This window comes from Xenopus laevis, chromosome 7L (genome assembly GCF_017654675.1).
Source record: "Xenopus laevis strain J_2021 chromosome 7L, Xenopus_laevis_v10.1, whole genome shotgun sequence".
Lineage (NCBI taxonomy): Eukaryota > Metazoa > Chordata > Amphibia > Anura > Pipidae > Xenopus > Xenopus laevis.
In genome coordinates, this window is record NC_054383.1 from 80,169,432 (window position 1) to 80,188,393 (window position 18,962).

General features: G+C 35.8%; 1 protein-coding gene across 3 annotated transcripts in view; it reads right to left on the reverse strand.

Annotated features, from left to right (window-relative positions):
• Positions 1-18,962, reverse strand: part of grik4.L (glutamate receptor, ionotropic, kainate 4 L homeolog) — a 344,981-nt gene that overhangs the window by 50,399 nt on the left and 275,620 nt on the right. For 2 of the 3 annotated variants that reach the window (XM_018225767.2, XM_041569222.1), the window contains exons 12-13: positions 9,875-9,982; positions 4,624-4,827 (exon numbers count right to left, since the gene is read on the reverse strand). In XM_018225767.2, the coding sequence (XP_018081256.2) occupies positions 4,624-4,827; positions 9,875-9,982 (312 nt within the window). The remainder of the gene's footprint in view (positions 1-4,623; positions 4,828-9,874; positions 9,983-18,962) is intronic. The other variant, XM_041569223.1, reaches the window with a different exon arrangement.

Consider the following 18,962-nt stretch of genomic DNA (forward strand, 5'->3'; position numbering starts at 1 on the left):
TAACTTTTGTGCCTACGATTTTACCGCTTTTGCTATTGGGTTGTAAGTAGTTGAGAAAACTATTTCGTTTTCTTCATCTACTTTTTTTAACTTCCCCTTTAAAAGTTCTAATCTTGGATTTTTTTGTCTCTGCAGTATGTTCAATAAATTTTTTATTGTGTCCTCTCTCCTTAAATCTGTTACTCATAAAACCTATCTGTTCTTTTACATTTTCAGGTTCTGAACAGTTCCTTTTCACCCTACACATTTGTATATATATTCTGTACCCACTGTGGGTGATGGTTGCTAGATGACATAACATAGTTATTGGAATCGACCGGCTTAAAATATGTTTTTGTGTGTATTTTGTTCTCTTTCACGTAGATTTCTAAATCTAAGAATATAGCACTCTCCCTACTTATGGTAGGAGAAAGCTCTATATTCAAATCATTCTCATTGAGATTTTTAATAAACTGTGTCACTTCATTTTCTGTACCTCTCCAAATGAAAATAATATTGGCAATGTAGCGCCGCCACAGGAGTAGACCCGCACCAAGTTCTAGTTTGGGGAGTATGTGTAGATTTTCCCATAAACCCATGAAAGGTTTGCATAACTGGGCGCGAATCTAGTTCCCATAGCAGTGCCACATAACTGTAAATAGAAACTATTTTCAAACCAGAAGAAATTATGTTCCAATATAAATTCAATTGATTTCAGAACAAATTCCTTCTGTTCCACAGTCGTTTCCATGTCTGGTCCCAAGAAGTAAGCTGTTGATTTAATACCCTGGTTGTGTCTTATCGATGTGTATAAGGACTTAACATTTAAGGTACCTATAATAAAATCTTGTCCCAATTCTATTTCTTGTATTATTATCAGTTGGGTCTTTAAGTAAGTTGGAAGTGCTATGACATATTTTTGTAGTATTCTATCTGCATATTGAGATAAATTGCTTGTAATGGACCCTATTCTGGAAACAATGGGTCTCCCTGATGGATTATTTACATCTTTGTGTACCTTGGGTAGACAGTATAAAACAGGGATTATGTTTTTATTTTATTTTGATGAATTTGTATTCATTCTCATTTAGGATTCCTTTCTCTATTGCACCATCAATTAGTTTCAGAAATTTTGAATTGAATGTCTGTGTGGGGTCATATTTTAAAATGTTGTATGTATTTATATCCCCCAACAGATCTTGACACATGTTTAGATAACCCATTTTGTCCATCAGTACTATTCCACCTCCCTTATCTGCTGGCTTTATTATTAGTTGTTCATCTTTTGTTACCATGGATAATGCCTCTTTTTCATTTTTCGTTAGATTGGACTTATTTTTATGATTATTTTTGTTTTCCCATCTTTCCTGTATTTGGCTCAAGTCCCTTTTTATAATTTCCTCATATAACTTTATGTGGTTCCCCTTCTCTATAGTAGGAATGAATTCTGATTTCTTTTTTAAATCTGTGTGTATATATATTCTATCAGTTTTTCCGTCAATTTCTCTTTCTTTTTTTTAGAGACATTTTTTTCAAAATTTTTTACTATCTGGTTATCTTTTTTTTTAACATAATTTTCCGTATAAATTTTTCCACATCAATGTATGTCTCATATTTATTGGGTTTATTTGTAGGGGCAAAAGTTAACCCTTTCGTTAGGACTTTTATTTCAGATTTGAGATTAGGCAATGCATAAAATGTACTACACAAAATGTTGTGTATTGCCTAGAGTGCCAATGTAAATTACAGTATATTGGGAAGACTAACAGGGCCCTACAGGATAGAATGAGGGAACACATAAGGGATATTGAAAAAGGCTTGGACACAAATAGTAAATAGCACACGGGAAAAATCCAAAAGGTCTAAAGTTTTGGGGGATTGAACAAGTTAAAAGAAATTGGAGGGGAGGTGATTTAATTAATACAACATTACAGGTTGAAAGCAAATGGATGTATACAATGAAAACATTGGTTAAATATAGACATGAATTTGAGAGCATTTCTATAAACTAGAGCAACTTGGATAATGATACATAGTAGGATAGAGATAAACATAAAAAATAACTAGATTTTTAGAAAATGTTTTATTAATGTTTATGTCTGTGGAATTTACAATACATCCAATTATTGGATATACATATAGGGTGGTAGAATTAACTCTTGAGGGTTACGAGACAATCTATAGTCTAAAACAGAAACTAACGCGAGATCCGAGAGAGTGATAAAAAGTAGGAAGATGTGTGCAGCAATACAAAGCCTCTGAAGAAGTCTCCGACGAAAAGCGTAAGGCTGTGACGTCACTGGAGGGCGCCCGGTTGTGAGAGCATGAGGAGAATGCTGCAGGCTGGTTTTCATACCCCGCGGATACAGGAACTTGTGCGCCAACCTTAAAGGGACAGTCCCAACAGGACAGAGCATAGTTATGCTATTTAAAATAGATGCCATGTGAGTGCATTTTTGTTTTATCTATTTTTAATTAAAAAAAGTTTTTACACTATTTGCTGCCACATATCACTCAACAGCGATCCAAGGAGGGAAGCTGAGACAGTTGTTGGAAAATCTATTTTTATGCGAACGGATATCTATTTACATGCGAACAAAATGATATGTTTGTTAAGTGTCAGATGACTAATTTGGCACAATTTATTATGATCAACAAAAAAAAGAAACAGTACTTTCAATGTCCACCTCCAGGACATTAATAAACAAATATAAAAGCAAAGGAGCCAAGGACAGACTCCTACGGTACTTCACTAACAATCCTGGTCAAATCTGAAAAAGAATCCGCCTACAAATGCTCTTTGTAATTTGTCCATTAGCCAGTTCTTTATCCAAGTACAAATACTGTGTTTGAGGCCAGTTTTCCTTTATTTTATCAGTAACCTTTTATTTGTATTGTATCAAATGCTTTAGAAAAGTTTAAGTAGATCACATCCACTGCTATCACAGCGTTGAGGTTCCTGCTCACTTCATCATACACAAGATCTATTACACAATAAACCATGTTGGCACACACACATAGTGGGGGTCATTTATAAACTTCGCGCAGGGCAGATTGGTTCGCAAAGAGAATATATTTGCCCTGCGCATGGTTATATTTATAAAGCTGAATCAGAGGGTGCAAATTTTTTTTCACAATGCCAATGTCTGTAGGAGCTTTTTAAATATGTCACATTTCGCAAATTGCGAAATTACGCCACAACTTTGGTGGCGGATAAAATATTCGCAAAACAGTTTCGCAAACTGCGAATTTACTCTCAACGACATTTTCGCGCACAACAACCTCACACATTGAGTGCGCTCACACAAACTCCTGTCTCATTTGTGCACCATTTGCGAAAATGTATTCACACTGCGAATTCGCAAAAACAAGAAGGACGGGCAGAGCAGTGCAATATATTAGCGTTCAGGAAAAAACATGCGCAATACAACCATTTGTGAAAAATATGCACTGCGCGAACTTTATAAATGACCCCCAGTATTGTTATTTGCAATGTTGAAGGATCTTATGTCTTATTATCCCTTCCAGAAGTTTTCCTACCACTGATGTAAGATTAATAGGCCTATAATTTTCATGAATAAGCAATTCACCAATCTCTCTACACTATACTAGAACTCAAGGAATCCTGTAAAAATAAGTAAAGAGGTTTGGCAACCACAATGTTTACCTCATTTAGTACTCTGTGGTGAATACGGTTCTGGGCCTTTGTTTACCTTTATATGTTCTAGTTTCTTTTGAATTTCCTCCTGAGTCACCATGCATGAATAGTTCTATTATTAGAATTGGGTCTATTAAAAAGGAAGCCTTCATTAGCTGGTTCCTCAGTTGTGTAGACAGAAAAAATAACAGTTCAGAATATCAACTTTTTCCTGTTTCAATATGTTTATTGACAGAAAATAAAAAAAAAGAAACTTGCGTAACAGACAATGCAAAAGAATTTACATCACCTCTGAGTAAGCACAATCAAATACTGGGATCATAATACAACGAGACGATGGTGTAAATAAAAACAAAAGATTATCATAAGTCAAAAGACTGTCCATCAGTGATCGTTGAAACAGAGCAAACTTGCATTACATATATTTATGAACGTGGTACAGAGAAATCAAAGACATTTGTTAACAAAAGAAATAAGAAAAGTAAAAGTAAAAAAAAAAATAAAAAAAAAAAAAAAAGTTGGTTAATGCTCTCATTAACCAACTGTCTGAGGATAAGGGTGCCACCCCTACATGTGTTAATAGTGGCATACATGTTTTTTCAACAGCCAATGGTTGCCAATAAGTCATCAAGTGAAAGTAAATATAATATATATATATATATATATATATATATATATATATATATATAATAATGTCATATATTTTGCAAGGATTATGATTAAAGGGGTCCACATTTATTGGCTACTAGTCTAAGTGCTAGTCACTAGCGCTCATAAAGTTTTATTAAGTTTCGTCAATATTAGGCTGTATTTTAGATTATGTACAATAATATCTCTGTGGAGAGCTAGGCAGGCATGTAGATATTGATTTTTCTACCAAGTAATCAGGTTTGTTCCTTAGATACTAATTATCTTTGTTTTGATTATGTTTGTTAAATTGTCATTTTGCCAAGAATATTCATCCATTCCTCATGTGTTTTTCTTACCCTTGAAATTAGTTCTCCAACCATGCCAGTCCAGGTGCCATTCAGCTCTGGAACACCATAAACACCATCAGCAACCAGTCGGATCTTGTATTTAAATCGTAGGATGGCAGCAAGCTCCTTTAGCATGTCCACACAAAAACCTTCATATTGGTCATTACCCTCTAATTCCTGGTGGTTTGCTTTTAACATGAGGTATGGATTTTCCTGCAAAAAAACTAGGTATGGTCATTATCTTTCTCCTCAGATTTCTTGTACATGTAACTAGTAACATCTTTTGCAATGCGGCTGTATTTTACATGATGAATACAGGTATGGGATCCCTTATCTGGAAATCCAAAATACAGAAAACTCGGTTTTTAGGAAAGAATTGTAATTTTTTAAAACTGATTTCCTTTTTCTTTGTAACAATAAAACAGTAGCTTGAACTTGAACTAAGCTGCACTAATCGAAATTGGTGGCAAAACAATCTTATTTAGTTTAATTAATGTTTAAATGATTTTTAGTAGACTTAAGGTAGTTATAAGGTATGGCAATTTACAAAAAGATCCCTTACCTGGAAAACCTCACATCTCAAGAATTATGGATAACAGATTCTATACCTGTACTACAAAAAAAGGACTGAGTTTTTTAAAATGTGCTCTGCATGATAATTTGCTCCCCTGATATATAAAAATCGTACACTGCTCTTTGCTGTATTACTAACAAGTCCTACAGCTGTTGCTCCTAGTTATATTTGACTTCTGCTCTGCATTACTATGTGGGGGCTTTGTAGGTACATATTTTATGATAAATAAACAAAAATGTGTATTTTTAACAGAGATGCCTGATTTCACAGACTGAGACCAGTCCACCCCTTAGGCTCATAGTATAGTGCAACTTACATATTTTTTTCCTCTGTAAAGTGATGGAAAGCAGGAACAAAAAGCCTCAGAATCCACCATCACTTCACAATGGAACAAGATGGGGGTGGAGTTACACTTTGAGAAGTAATCAGGTATGTTTTATGTATTCTATAAACAGATTTATATTTGTTTGGAAGTTCATGTCACAGTTTAACACACCAAACTATTATACAACCTTGAGTGGATTCACAGATAGTAGGAGTCATTTACTTACACAAATGCAGTGTCCAAAGTGCAATTTTGGATATAATTCGCCATGTTTTTTGCCCAGAATTCTGCATTTTCACTAGAATTGAGGAAATTCCCTAGAATGGAGGAGTTGCTTCTGACACAGTTATGCCCAATGCATCAAAACAGGTGCAATTGCACTCAAGTTCTGATGGTAATTGGGCACAATTGCGCTGTCCGGCACCTAGTGTCATAAAGATGATGGTGGTAGCTCCAGGAATCCCCTAGGTCAACAGATCTGCTTGCATGCGATTTGGAATAGAAGGAGGGATGGATGCACTGGTGAGCAGTGCAAATATATAGAAGCACAAGAAGTGTCTTGGAAGCAGTGCTGGCAACTGTATTGGCAAATGAACCTTAGTACTTTTTTTTTTACCAAAACCCATTAATTTAGTTAAGCAACATTGAACAGCTCCATTTTATAGTTTGGTGCTGGGTGCTGTATTCATGTATAGATGCTTATGTCTTAAAAATGTAAGTGCTCAAAAATGTGTGAGGGACCAGAAATTTTGACTGCTAGAAATGCCAATGCAGTTTTGCAGCTTGTGCCATTTACAAAGGTTTTTATGAAAGTACTACAGCTAATAAAATTGAAGGGCTCAATAACAATGACCCATGTATGTATTCCCTCAATGTAATTCCCTCCAGTCGCAGGCCTTTGCAGTTACTTGGCCGTCTATAATGATTCCTGCCACAGGCTGTTTTTTTGTTACGAGAAACAAGCTAAAAAAAACTTGAATTAAATTTTTACTGTCTGTGAACACAAAAATATGACCTTTTGTAACTAAGCAAAGGTTTATTTTTTCACTGTATCAAGCTGTGATTGAGTTTTGTTGATAGAGATCCATCTGACTCCTAAATAAATAATAAGATAGTTCCTTTAGAAGGTGTCTCTCTAGAGAGCTGCAGCTGAGTGTAGTGAACAGAAAACCGTAAAGGTGTTGCGGACTTTATAGGTGTGTGGTTGGAGAAAACTCATATAGTGAGGAGTGAGGGTTCTTCAGATACTCACCCAGACCATTTGGGAAAAAATTGACTATTTTGTTATACTTTTGTGTAAAAAAACTGTTTATAATAAAGTGAAGTGAGAAAACTACTTTAAATTGCAATTTGGTGGCAAATCCCCACAATATCCATTAACTACATATTCTGTAAAAATATAAAACTTGCTAGACACCTTAGGGCCCATTTACTTTGCTCGAGTGAAGGAACAGAATAAAAAAAACGTCGAATTTCGAATGGGTTTTTTTTGGCTACTTCGACCATCAAATTGGCTACTTCGATCTTCGACTACAACTTCAACTTCGAATCGAACGATTCAAACTAAAAATCGTTTGACTATTCGACCATTGGATAATCGAAGTACTGTCTCTTTAAAAAAAACTTTGACCCCCTACTTCGCCACCTTAAACCTACCGAGGTGCAATGTTAGCCTATGGGGAAGGTCTCCATAGGCTTACTAGCAATTTTTTGGTTGAAGAAAAATCGTTCGATCGGTGGATTAAAATCCTTCGAATCGCACGATTTGAAGGATTTAATTGATTTTTCGTTCGAGCTAACTATTTGCGGTAAATCCTTTGACTTCGATATTCGAAGTCGAAGGATTTACATTCGGCAGTCGAATATCGAGGGTTAATTAACCCTCGATATTCGACCATATGTAAATCTGCCCCCTAATATGATGAGAATTGGGATAATAATTTGAGTAATTAATGTAGTACAGTCAAGGCATCCAGGTAAAAATTATATAAAACTGGGTTCCTGGAGTGCAGAACTGGATGTCCCTTTTAACCATTATTTCTAGCACGGTGTGTTTGTAAATGTGTTACTACAGCTGGATGTTGTGTTCATTTCTGGTAAAATGCAATAAATATGAATACAAATAAAACCAGAAAGGTATTCTTTGGGTTTAGTTTAATAATTATTAAGGAATTTTGGAATCTCTTACCTCTACTATTGTGGGTCCATGTAGGGGTCTAATATTCAGTGGCAAGTGAACACACAGCAATCTCAGCAGACTGAAAGAGAGCCAAGACAGCCTCCTGCTGCTCTCATTTTTCAGCCGGAAAACATACACACAGAGCATATTCAGGCCAAAGCACTTTTATAAAATGTACTATTAAAGTCAATGAGAGCCGTCATAGGTTTTCTTAAGCAGTTTATACTCACTAAAGTATGCTGGCTGTAAAGTCCTTTGAATGACATTGGCCTAACTCACTATCCTTTAACATCACCCAAAGCCATTCTCATTTAGAAAGTATTACTAATTATTTCCAGATCCATCCTTTTCTATCCTTTCCCATACTGTTTCTTATCTCCTTGAAACCTTATGTCAGTCTTTGTTATGTATGTTAATCCTCGCAAACCATGGTACTTAAGAACCACTGCTATCAATGGAGTCATGAGCCAGACCAGGAGAACTCAAAAATGACATACAGGCAAGTGAGACATACACAATCCACTGTGCCTAGCTTATGTAGAACAAATAACTATAAAGCCTTGTAAGTATATGCATATACCTGTTCTAGGCACAGTTAAGCAGCAAAATCAATTTAATTAAATTAAATAATTATTCCCAAATCTTTTACTTTTATTATTGGCCCTGTATACTTTATTTTCTTGATTGTTTATAGGCGAAAAGCTTGGCTAACAGTGATACAACTATGTACTCAAAGGCCTTACATATACTGTAAAAATGATATACCCTTACTGTTATATATAAATAAAGATATTAGATAGTGTAATAAATAAAGATATTAGAAATCCCCTTGGAGTCTTGTGACCTATATAAAAACAGCACCTGGCCTGCAACCTTGGGCTTTCAAATTGTAGTAGAAATGCACTGTGTCTTCTAATGTCATACGGTCTTATTTACAAAGCCTTGGGCTCTTGTGCTCTGTTTCATTTTCACCTTGACTAACAGGTTGTACCCAGAGGCAGATGGTTGCACTGTTAGAATAGAGAACAAAAAGATGTATGCTTCATTCTCCATTTCTCCACAGTCAGGTTTATTCATCTGCTTGCACTTTCTGAAGCTACCATCACCTTCAAACAAGCAGTAGCTCCAGGTTTCCTACACTGGCCTACATTAATTGTAGTTGCACCAAAAGTATTGGGTGCATATGCCAGTCTTACTCCAAACACTGGAAAAATGCCAACAAGATGTAGAAAATTTTCAGCAAATTGAGTTGGACTACAAACAACTGCATCTGCTTCAATTTCGTCAGGCACATCTTTACACTTGAATAATGATTAAAAATGTTTTGTTGTGGATCAAAAACATGGCAATGGAAATTTGCACTTTGTAACACCGAGGTGCAGAGGTAAATTACCACTTTTGTCCTCTACTGATTCATCGATGCAGCACCCAAATAGGGTATTGCTGTGTCTGGTGATTTTTCATCTAAAGGTGGCCATACACGGGCCGATAAAAGCTGCCGACAGACCGTGAGCTTATTGGCCCGTGTAAGGGGCCCCCCGATGGGCTTCACCGATCGAGATCTGGCCGAAAGTCGGCCAGATCTCGATCAGATGGGACAGAAAATCCCGTCGGATTGCGGCCGCATCTATTCGTTGATGCGGTCCCGCGATCCGACCGCCCGTTTGGGCATCGTTAGGATCTGATCGTTGGGCCCTAGGGCGGATCTCTCCATGTATGGCCACCTTTAGACAATCAGGACCATATCAAGAGCCCTATTCAAATCAATTAGAAAACACGATTTTATGGTGCATCTTGTGAAAACTTATGGGTGAGATTCAATCTAAGGAGAAAAAAAATATTTCTGTAATTTAGTTCCAGTTTTTCCCATTTACTTTTTCATGTTATAAACAGTGAGATAAGTTCATGGTGAAATCTGGACCTGAACTAGGAGATACATTTTCCACGTCATATTTAATCTGCCTCTTAAACTCAATTGAATTCTATAGGATCATGAATAAGACCATGTGTTTCTCATTCGCCTATTATATTTTTTATAGTAATAATAATACATAATACACCAAAATAGTAGGAGAAAAAACACTAATTTAGACAAGGATGCCAATCATTGTTATGGGATTATACCAATAATAGCCATTTTTCTGTATTCGTATTCCAAAGACCCAGAAAAGATGTGACTTACTAGGATAGTTGTGACTATGAGAGTCTTATTAACCAAACTGTCTGAGGCATTGAGAGAAAAATATCTCTTATCCATTGTGAGTCCATTTGTGACATGCCATTGTCCAATCTAAAAGAAAAATAACAGATATATTGTAGCATTTAAAATTGGCTGATCTTCATCAAATATATTACAGTTAATGTTAGAATGTAAATGGGACGCCCTGACACATAGCTTGCAAACACACCTTAGACTTAAGTCAAGGTTTTTTCTTGACATTGCATCTTTCAGTTGTTGGCTTTTGCTTAGCTCTTTGGTCACATCATACAAACCCAAAGCTAAGGGCAATGCTAGTATTGTAGAAGATTGAGAGATGTACAACATGTTATTTACCTACCATTCCTGGAATCATTAAACAGCCATTGGGGAGCATAATTGAACAGCTGAAAGGTTACAAGATTGTGCCATGTGTACCACCTGCAGACCATGGGTGGGTTAGGCCAACCATATTCTGACATACTTTGAACTGCTAATTCCAGCATTCGCTAACACTTATGCTCAGTGGAAATTATATGTAAGAAACTGTTTGCATAATACTGAACAGAACTGCTTCCATTCAGGTGGTGGCCATGTACACTCTCACTGCACCCCTGCATACACCAGTCATACATCAGACACCAGTCAACCACTAGTTAATCGCTGCCACCATGGTAGTTTACTGGCTACCCAACAGACCCCCTCCTTTCCTAAAGTCCCTGTCCCTGCCAGTGAAATTGTCCTGCTGTAGCACACGCTGGATAAAGGAACAGTAACATCAAAAAATAAAAGTGTTTTAAAGTAATGAAAATATAATGCAGTATTGCCCTGCACTGCTAAAACTGCTTTGTTTGCTTAAGAAACACTACTATTGTTTATATAAATAAGCTGCTGTGTAGCAATGGGGGCAGCCATTCAAAGGAGAAAAGGCTCAGGTTACACAGTAGATAGCAGATAAGCTCTGTCTGTCTAATGGTGTTATCTGTTATCCATTAGTTAACCTGTGCCATATAGCCGTTTTTCAATTTCCGCCATTGCTACACAGCAGCTTGTTTATATCAACTATAGTAGTGTTTCTGAAGCAAACAGATCAGTTTTACCAGTGCAGGGCAACAGTACATGATATTTTCATTACTTTAAAGCACTTACATTTTTTGGTGTTACTGTTCCTTTAAATACTGTAAGCGCACACACTTTCTACTAACAGTTAAGGGTTAATTTGCATTCAAATTCTAGTTGCTATGCACAAAACTCGCGAACAGGTTAGCTATAGTTCCACGATGCACAATGACCTAACCGCTTAAGGCAAATCTTCAGACAGGCTGGGTTTTGAGCACATACATAAAATGTATTCAATTTTATATTTAATATCCCATGAAGTGGGCAGTGGATATATATTACGGTTGACAAGACTGTGGAATAATATCAACAGTTATCCTAATATCATACAATTACAGTTCATACAGTTATAAAATAAAAATGATAAAAACAACACAGTTGTGTGGTCTTGTGTCCCTTGAGGTAAAGGTGAATAGTGATCATGCCCCCAGTAGTACTGGAACCTCTATAGCATGATCATAACAGTCTCTTCCAGAATTTATGCTGAGTTTGAGGAACACCCTCTCATTACTATGTATGAAGTCTGGGGGTAGCACAGGGTTAATTCATTTCTGACTTGTCAGCTAAACTGAACTCTGTCTTGATTTATAATATTGTTTGTATCTACTACCCTGTGCCTGCTGTAGTGATATAAGTGTATTATTGTTATTCCCCATAACGATCTGTCAAATATGATATCTATCACATGAACACATGCAAAGCAATGCACTCCTGCTAATGTGGAAGGCCTGTATAATAAACACTAAGGGAAAGGACTCTTTGTGTACAACAAGAATATGATGGTTGCATAATTGTACAGAATACTGGTTGGCCATATTTTCATCTCTTTGATGGTTCAGTTGTGTCTATGGGGCAGATTCACTATAGGAGGAAGTGGACTTTTCTAGTGAAAATTTGCCAAAAAGACCATTCACAGGGAAGAAGCTCAGTGCTAGAGAAGTTTTGTGTCGTTTCAGCACGAATGATTGTTACTCCGCAAATTTATATTTATCCTCAACAATCTTATGTCATTGACATCATATCCTGTATGCCAAAAAAGTTATAAAAAAGACAAAACATTGGAGTTTTTTCATATTTTAATGTGGGATTAACCATATAAAGATCAAGCTACATTTGTTTTAGGGTGGCCTCGTGTTTAGGACAATAGCAGATCTCTTTTGTCTTTATTTTGCTTCTTTGGACATTTTTAATAATAAGTGACCACTACCAGCAATTTCAACAACAATCACTAACAAAGACATATATATGATCTGTATGTCCCAGCTATATTTAAATTGATGTAAGCGTAAGTATGTTGATAAAGTTTTGTTAGGAAGAAAGTAACTCTAAAGAAAAGTTGCTTAGAAAAGTTTGTGCTGGTGAAAGTAAGCCAATGCTCATTTACCGAGATAAATACATGTATCTGCATGTGAATTAACATTTGATGAAATTGTGCGAAATCTTCAGAGGCAAAAATTTGCCATTTAGTAAATTTGGCTGTGAATTAACATTTGATGAAATTATGCGAAATCTTCAGAGGCAAAAATTTGCCATTTAGTAAATTTGGCCTATGAGTGGAATGCTACTGTAGTTCAGAAACAGATGCAGCCTAAATGTTGGACATCCTTATACTTAAGGAGCAAAAGGCTCATCAGAGGCCAAGGGATAAGAATACACAGTCTGTCTGACCTGGCTTTTAACAGTAATGCAGAAAAAAATGGTTTTTGTTTGACAAAGTTTCTTCATTTTTGCTTTCATATTTACAAATGGTCAAGAAACTAAGAAAAACTGATGCTTCACAGTGAGCCGAACACATTCAAGCTATGTGGTACTTGTTAACCATCTGCTGCTCTGACATATTCTGTGTTCCAATGTAACTGTAGTCTGCTAATATGTATGAGAAACGACAACGTTTAGAAACAAACATCATCGATATCTAAAGGCGGACATATTAATATTAGCAAACACTTTTTGTTATGTTATGTGCCTATGGTGAGGATGAGGATTATTTTTATTATACTTACAGGGTTTGAAATGCAAAAAAACCTAAATGTGTTTATACATAACTTAATCCAAATGTTGGCAGTTTCAGCAAGATTTGTAGAAATGATTATATTTTAATTACAATATCTCAATATTCCCTTTTTTGCATTTTTGGGGTGAGGTTATGAATATGTATTTAGCCTCCCCAATAATGAATATAGCCTCCCCAAAAATAGGCCAACTGCTATACAGGTATGGGATCCATCATCCGGGAACCCATTTTACAAAAAGCTCTGGATTACGGAAAGGTAGTCTCTCATTGTCTCCATTTTATCCAAATAATCCAAAATGATTTCCTTTTTCTCTGTAATAATAAAACAGTACCCTGTACTTGATCCTAACTAAAGTATAATTAGTCCTTATTGAAAGCCAAAACAGAAAATCTCAGGTCCTGAGCATTCTGGATAACAGGTCTCATACCAGTAAATATTTACAGTATATACAGTAATTTAATTTCTATATAAAGCCTTCAATTAAACCCTCTCCACAGTTCCCTTGGTCCGATATTTTTACAGCATCATGTGCTCTACAAAGACACACACTGAACATACAGGTCAAAAATATGCAAGTCAATTAAATATCCTTATATTTTAGAATATGTGTGGCAGGAAAGTGTATCTATTGTAGAACAAGCATCAAAAGGCAGAAATATATATTTTATGAAGATATACACAGCTGGGAATCAATTCTGAATCAGAAATGCAATTTAACACTGCACTAAAAATGGTTTAGTATTATTGAAAGTTTTATGATGATATTGTATCTTTGAATATATATATATATATATATATATATATATATATATATATATATATATATATATATGTGTGTGTGTGTGTGTGTAATGTGCATTTAGCTTTGCTGTTGTGAAAGGTTACGATGCAGCGATCTTACATTTATGTCATACGTTTAGATATTTAGCTCATTTAATACAAGAAACCTTAGCGCAGCATCCAATATCTCTGTCTATTTAAAAGTCCCGTCACAACCCAATACCTATCCTTGTTCCCTGTGCTCATTAAAATGCAAACTACAAAATCAATTTGGTTTCAAAGGAAGGCTCTTAGCAGAGCAGCGCCAGTTATAAGTCTCCCGCTACAGTGTGTCTTGGGTGTTAGCAAAGGGTGTGAGCTGCCTGCTATTTCCACTTTATTTTCTGATTTAGATGTGTTAGTAACCCAGCAAGGAATTTTTTTACCATCTGTTACAATGTTGTAGAGAGTATTTTCCATAATTAAGGGTACAAAATATTATTCCCTCTATTCATTAGTCCTAATAAGGACATAATACATGAAGACTATAAGTGGCTATGTCAAGAGTTTTTGCATGTATGGGATCCATTATCCAAAAACCTGTTATGCAGAAAGCTCAGAATTACAGAAAGGCCGTCTCACATAGGGGAACTTTAGGGCGATTTGTGTTTTTTTGGCGAAAATTTCCAAAATGTCAATTCCCAGCAAATTTGCAGGTTTTCTAAAAGGCTAAGAGGACAATTTTTTTAGTGAAAAAGCTCAGTGCCAGAGAAGTTAGTTTTGCCAGCCACTATTCTCTAGCGAAAATTCGGTAATTTATCAAAGTTCTAAAGGTTTCTTTTTCTCCAAAGTGTACTTTGCCAGGGTCAAACTCCCATTATAAACATAGAGCAGCCACTTTTAGATCGCAATCTACACTGCCCTTTCCATGCTACTTTTCTCCATGGTGAAAATTCTCTAGCAAAAATTCTCTAGAAAATTTTCCCCACTACTATTGTATGGGGAAATATACTGGCAAATTTTTGCAGAGAATTTTACGCCAGGAGAAAATTCACCACTTTTCTCTTGAAAAAGTGAACTTATGATTTTTAGCAAATATGGAGATATGTTGTGAAAATACACCTGGCGAAATGAGGGGAAGTTTGGTGAAGTTAGGTGAAGAGAAAATTCACACATTAGTAAATATGCCCCAGAGGCTCCATTTTATCCAAATTTTAATAAAAGATTTCCCTTTTCTCTGTAATAAAAAAAACAGTACCTTTACTTGATCCAAATAAAGATATAATTAATCCTTATTGGAAGAATAACCAGCCTATTGGGTTTATTTAATGTTTACATGATTTTCTAGTAGACTTACAGTATGAAGGTACAAATCAGGGAAAGACCCGTTATCAGAAAAACCCATGGTCCCGAGCATTCTGGATAACAGAATAGTGTTCTGTTGTTTTCTGTTATTAGAAATTTATATTTTATATATTTAGAAATTCAAAGCCCAGATGTATTATCTGGAATTCCTAGCTAAGGAGTCTTTTCAGGGAATAAGGAGTCTTTACATAATTGATATCACAATATAAAAAGGCTTTTTGAACCTAAAAGGATTGTTTTCCCACCAACATGAATATATTCTAGCATAGTTACCATCATGGGAAAAGGCATATTTTTATTATTACAGGTTAAATATATATTTTTTTAATTATTTACTTAAGTATAACTATATAAAAATGTCATGCCTACTTCTGAGCTTTCTGAAAAATCGCTTTCCAGATACTAGATCCCATAGCCATATCCATTTATTTTTCCTCATAATCTTTTTCATTGTTAAATTGGCCACAGGCAGCTCCAAACAGCAGGGTAATATGTGGAAATGTTACTGAGCCATTCTGATAAAAAATAATTGATTACTGGATAGAAGCTCTGGTCCTTATAGTATATCTAGAATTATAGCCATAAAGCAAGAGAGGTAAACATAGATAGTGCTGCAAGTATCAAGAAAGAATTCCACCATGCAGGCACAAGTGTTGCTTATCATTTTTTCGAAAGTAATGCAGAACATTTGTTGCAACATTACACATTGTCTTCAAGCAAAAGTATATACTTTTTATTCTGACAGCAGTTTAAGTTTATACTTAAATTATGCCTTGGAGACCATGTAACTCTGTGCTTTATGATGAAGTGGTATTTGCAATGCAGCAGGAACAAATAATAAATTGGGCAGGTAGAAGCAAGTGCCTTTTTGGATTCTATGCCCAGTAATAATATTCCCATAGGGCCAATATTGTGGTAGAAGGCACAGCTGCCACAAAAAAAAAATGAAAGAATGTCTTGTATTGCTATTCTGCATACTGCACCTCTATACTGCAACATGCATTGAGTATATACAATACAAGTCTAGCTATCAGTCTAGATTAACAATTTGCTTGAGTGAAGGAAAATCTGAATCTTATGCAAATGAATTATAAATAATTATAAATTACTTGTAAAAGGCAGAGGATAACAGACAATTTTAATATCACCCCTTTTCTTCATAATCAAGGATTTTTATTTTATTTTTGGCTTTTGTTGCCAGGATTTTTTCCCCTTGCTCTCCATCTATGTAGTATTAAGAATGTAGACAGGTACCTTCCAGAAATGAATACTAAAGTACATGGTATGGGACCTGTTTCCGGAGAAGGGGGTCTTTCCACAATTTAGATCACCATACCTTAAGTATACTAAAAAATCATGTAAACATTAAATAAACCCATTAGGTTGGTTTTGCTTCCAGTAAGGATTAATTGTATCTTAGTTTGGATCAATATGTTTTATTATCACAGAGAAAAGGGAAATCGTTTTTAACAAATTTGGATGAATTGGAGTCTATGGAAGATGGCCCTTCCGTAATTTGGAGCTTTCTGGATAACAGATCCAATACCTGTATTTATTTATTTTTGGGGGGTAAGGCTGGACACAAATACTAACACATCCTTGGGCATGTTTTAACACTTGTGCCCAGTGACAAGGGACGAAACACAGCGCCCATTGTATCTGTGTATCTGTTTAATGAAACCTCTGTTTACAGGTTCACTTGAATTCACCCGTAACAGTGACTGGACCCTATTCCTAAACCTTATTTTATATATATATATATATATATATATATATATATATATATATATATAAATATATCAAGCCTCACCCATGTGCACCCAATAAAAAGGCATGAGCGGCATTTCAGTGTGTTTTTTCATTTTATATTATGGGGAGGTGACTCTCTCCTCAATGCCTGCTCTCCCAACCCCCGCCTAATGGTGTCTTTGGAAAAGATCATGCTAAACAAAGAGGAAAGCTGGTATAGTCTTTCTCACCCCAAAGATAACTCTCTTTTTTCACTTAGTGAAATAATGGTTTTATATATATATATATATATATATATATATATATATATATAAAACCATTATATATGGAAAAAATGTACCCCCGTTTGGAAAATATAAGGTTTTTAAAAGTCAGAGAGTCATTGGACAATAATACATAAACTCATATACCACAAGTCATATCAATAATCTCATGGCTGTTTTTATTTCTCTATTTCGAAGTAACACCCCTAATGCAACTGAACAAGCAGAAAACACCAATTGTCTTGACTGTCTTTAATGCATTCCATACATTTATTATACAGAGATGCTGGGAGTGGATGGTGGCTCAATTATTGCTTCCAACAACACAATTCAAAATTCCCAGATTATGGTGTCAATTATGTGCAGTTCAGCTGTTATACAAAGCTTATGTCAACCTTTGTCTATCTGATTGGGAAATATTTAATACAAAATGAAATGTTACAAGAGGTGTCTGCCCTTTTTTCTGCTCTGGAAATAAGTATCTTCTAAAACAGAATAAAGACAAACCAATGAAGAAGTTGAGCATGTAACATTCTGCCTGGGTTTGAATCAGTGACCTGCAGGTTGCTATGTAGTTTCTTATACTGCTGTGCTATACAGACAGACAGCTAAGGTCCTGGTTCACTATTATTGGTATATTCCCTGGTAGTCATGGTGAACTCAGCTGTGGCTACATGTGCTCAGTATTTGCCATTAGTCTGGCTATATAACCCCCTGCTCTGCACTGACTCACTGCTTGTTATAGGTCAAGTGTGCTTGCTCCTAGGTGCTCTGAATATGGCTTTGCTTGTCCCTTGCTTCATGATCCTGTCCCACGTGTGACTTCCTGGTTCTGACCCCGGCTTGTTCCTGACCTTGAGTTGCCTCACCATTCTGCTTCTGTTATCTGGTTGGTTTTGCTTCCAATAAGGATTAATTATATCTTAGTCTGGATCAAGTACAAGGTAATGTTTTATTATCACAGAGAAAAAGGAGAGGTCAGATTCAGAAGTAATGTTTTAAAAGGAGAAATGAAAGAGCTGCCCCATACAGCTGCACCCTCTCATCCATAACCTCCGAAGCTCATATGAGGTGGTTAAATTAAAACATAACTTTTAATATAACATTAAAACAAATGTCCAGTGTGCAACATTAAAATACCAGTTAGCTGCAGGAGGCTGATTGACCAGGCAATAGGTGGGTTCAAGAGGTTATGTGCTATTGCACCTGTATAACTAGTAATCGACTAATATTCAAAATTATTATGTAGCATATTCAAAATGTCACCGTGATGTAGTGTAATCACCAACAAAGTCACCCAGAGGATACCCCTCACAATGCCAACCCCTTCACCCAGTTCGAGATCCCTCCCCTATAGTGAGAAGCTAAACACACTTGTCTAATTGGTAACGGTGAGAAACACCGTTCGGTGGAGTACAGTGTGCCTCAGGCACATCAAAATAGCTACAAGTAGTCACCTTCGGATCCACAAGAGCCTCCAACCCCTTCACCCACAATGAGTCCCCTCCTGATCCGTAAATGGTAATTGCCCTATCAGCCGTCCTGCCTAATTGTGAGCTAAAAGTGGTCCTGGCGATATTGAAATTTATCATGTACTGTATCATTAAAAATTAGACTTTGACCATTCATCATCTAAAACCTGCCGAATTGCTGTTTTAGCCTATGGAGGACCTACTAGAAGCTGTTTCAATTGGTGGTCTTTGAAAAATCTAAGGGTTTTTTTGGAAATACTTTGTACGATTCGAATTCGTACGAATACGGACTATTCACACAAAGGAAAAAAAAATATTTTTTAATACATTT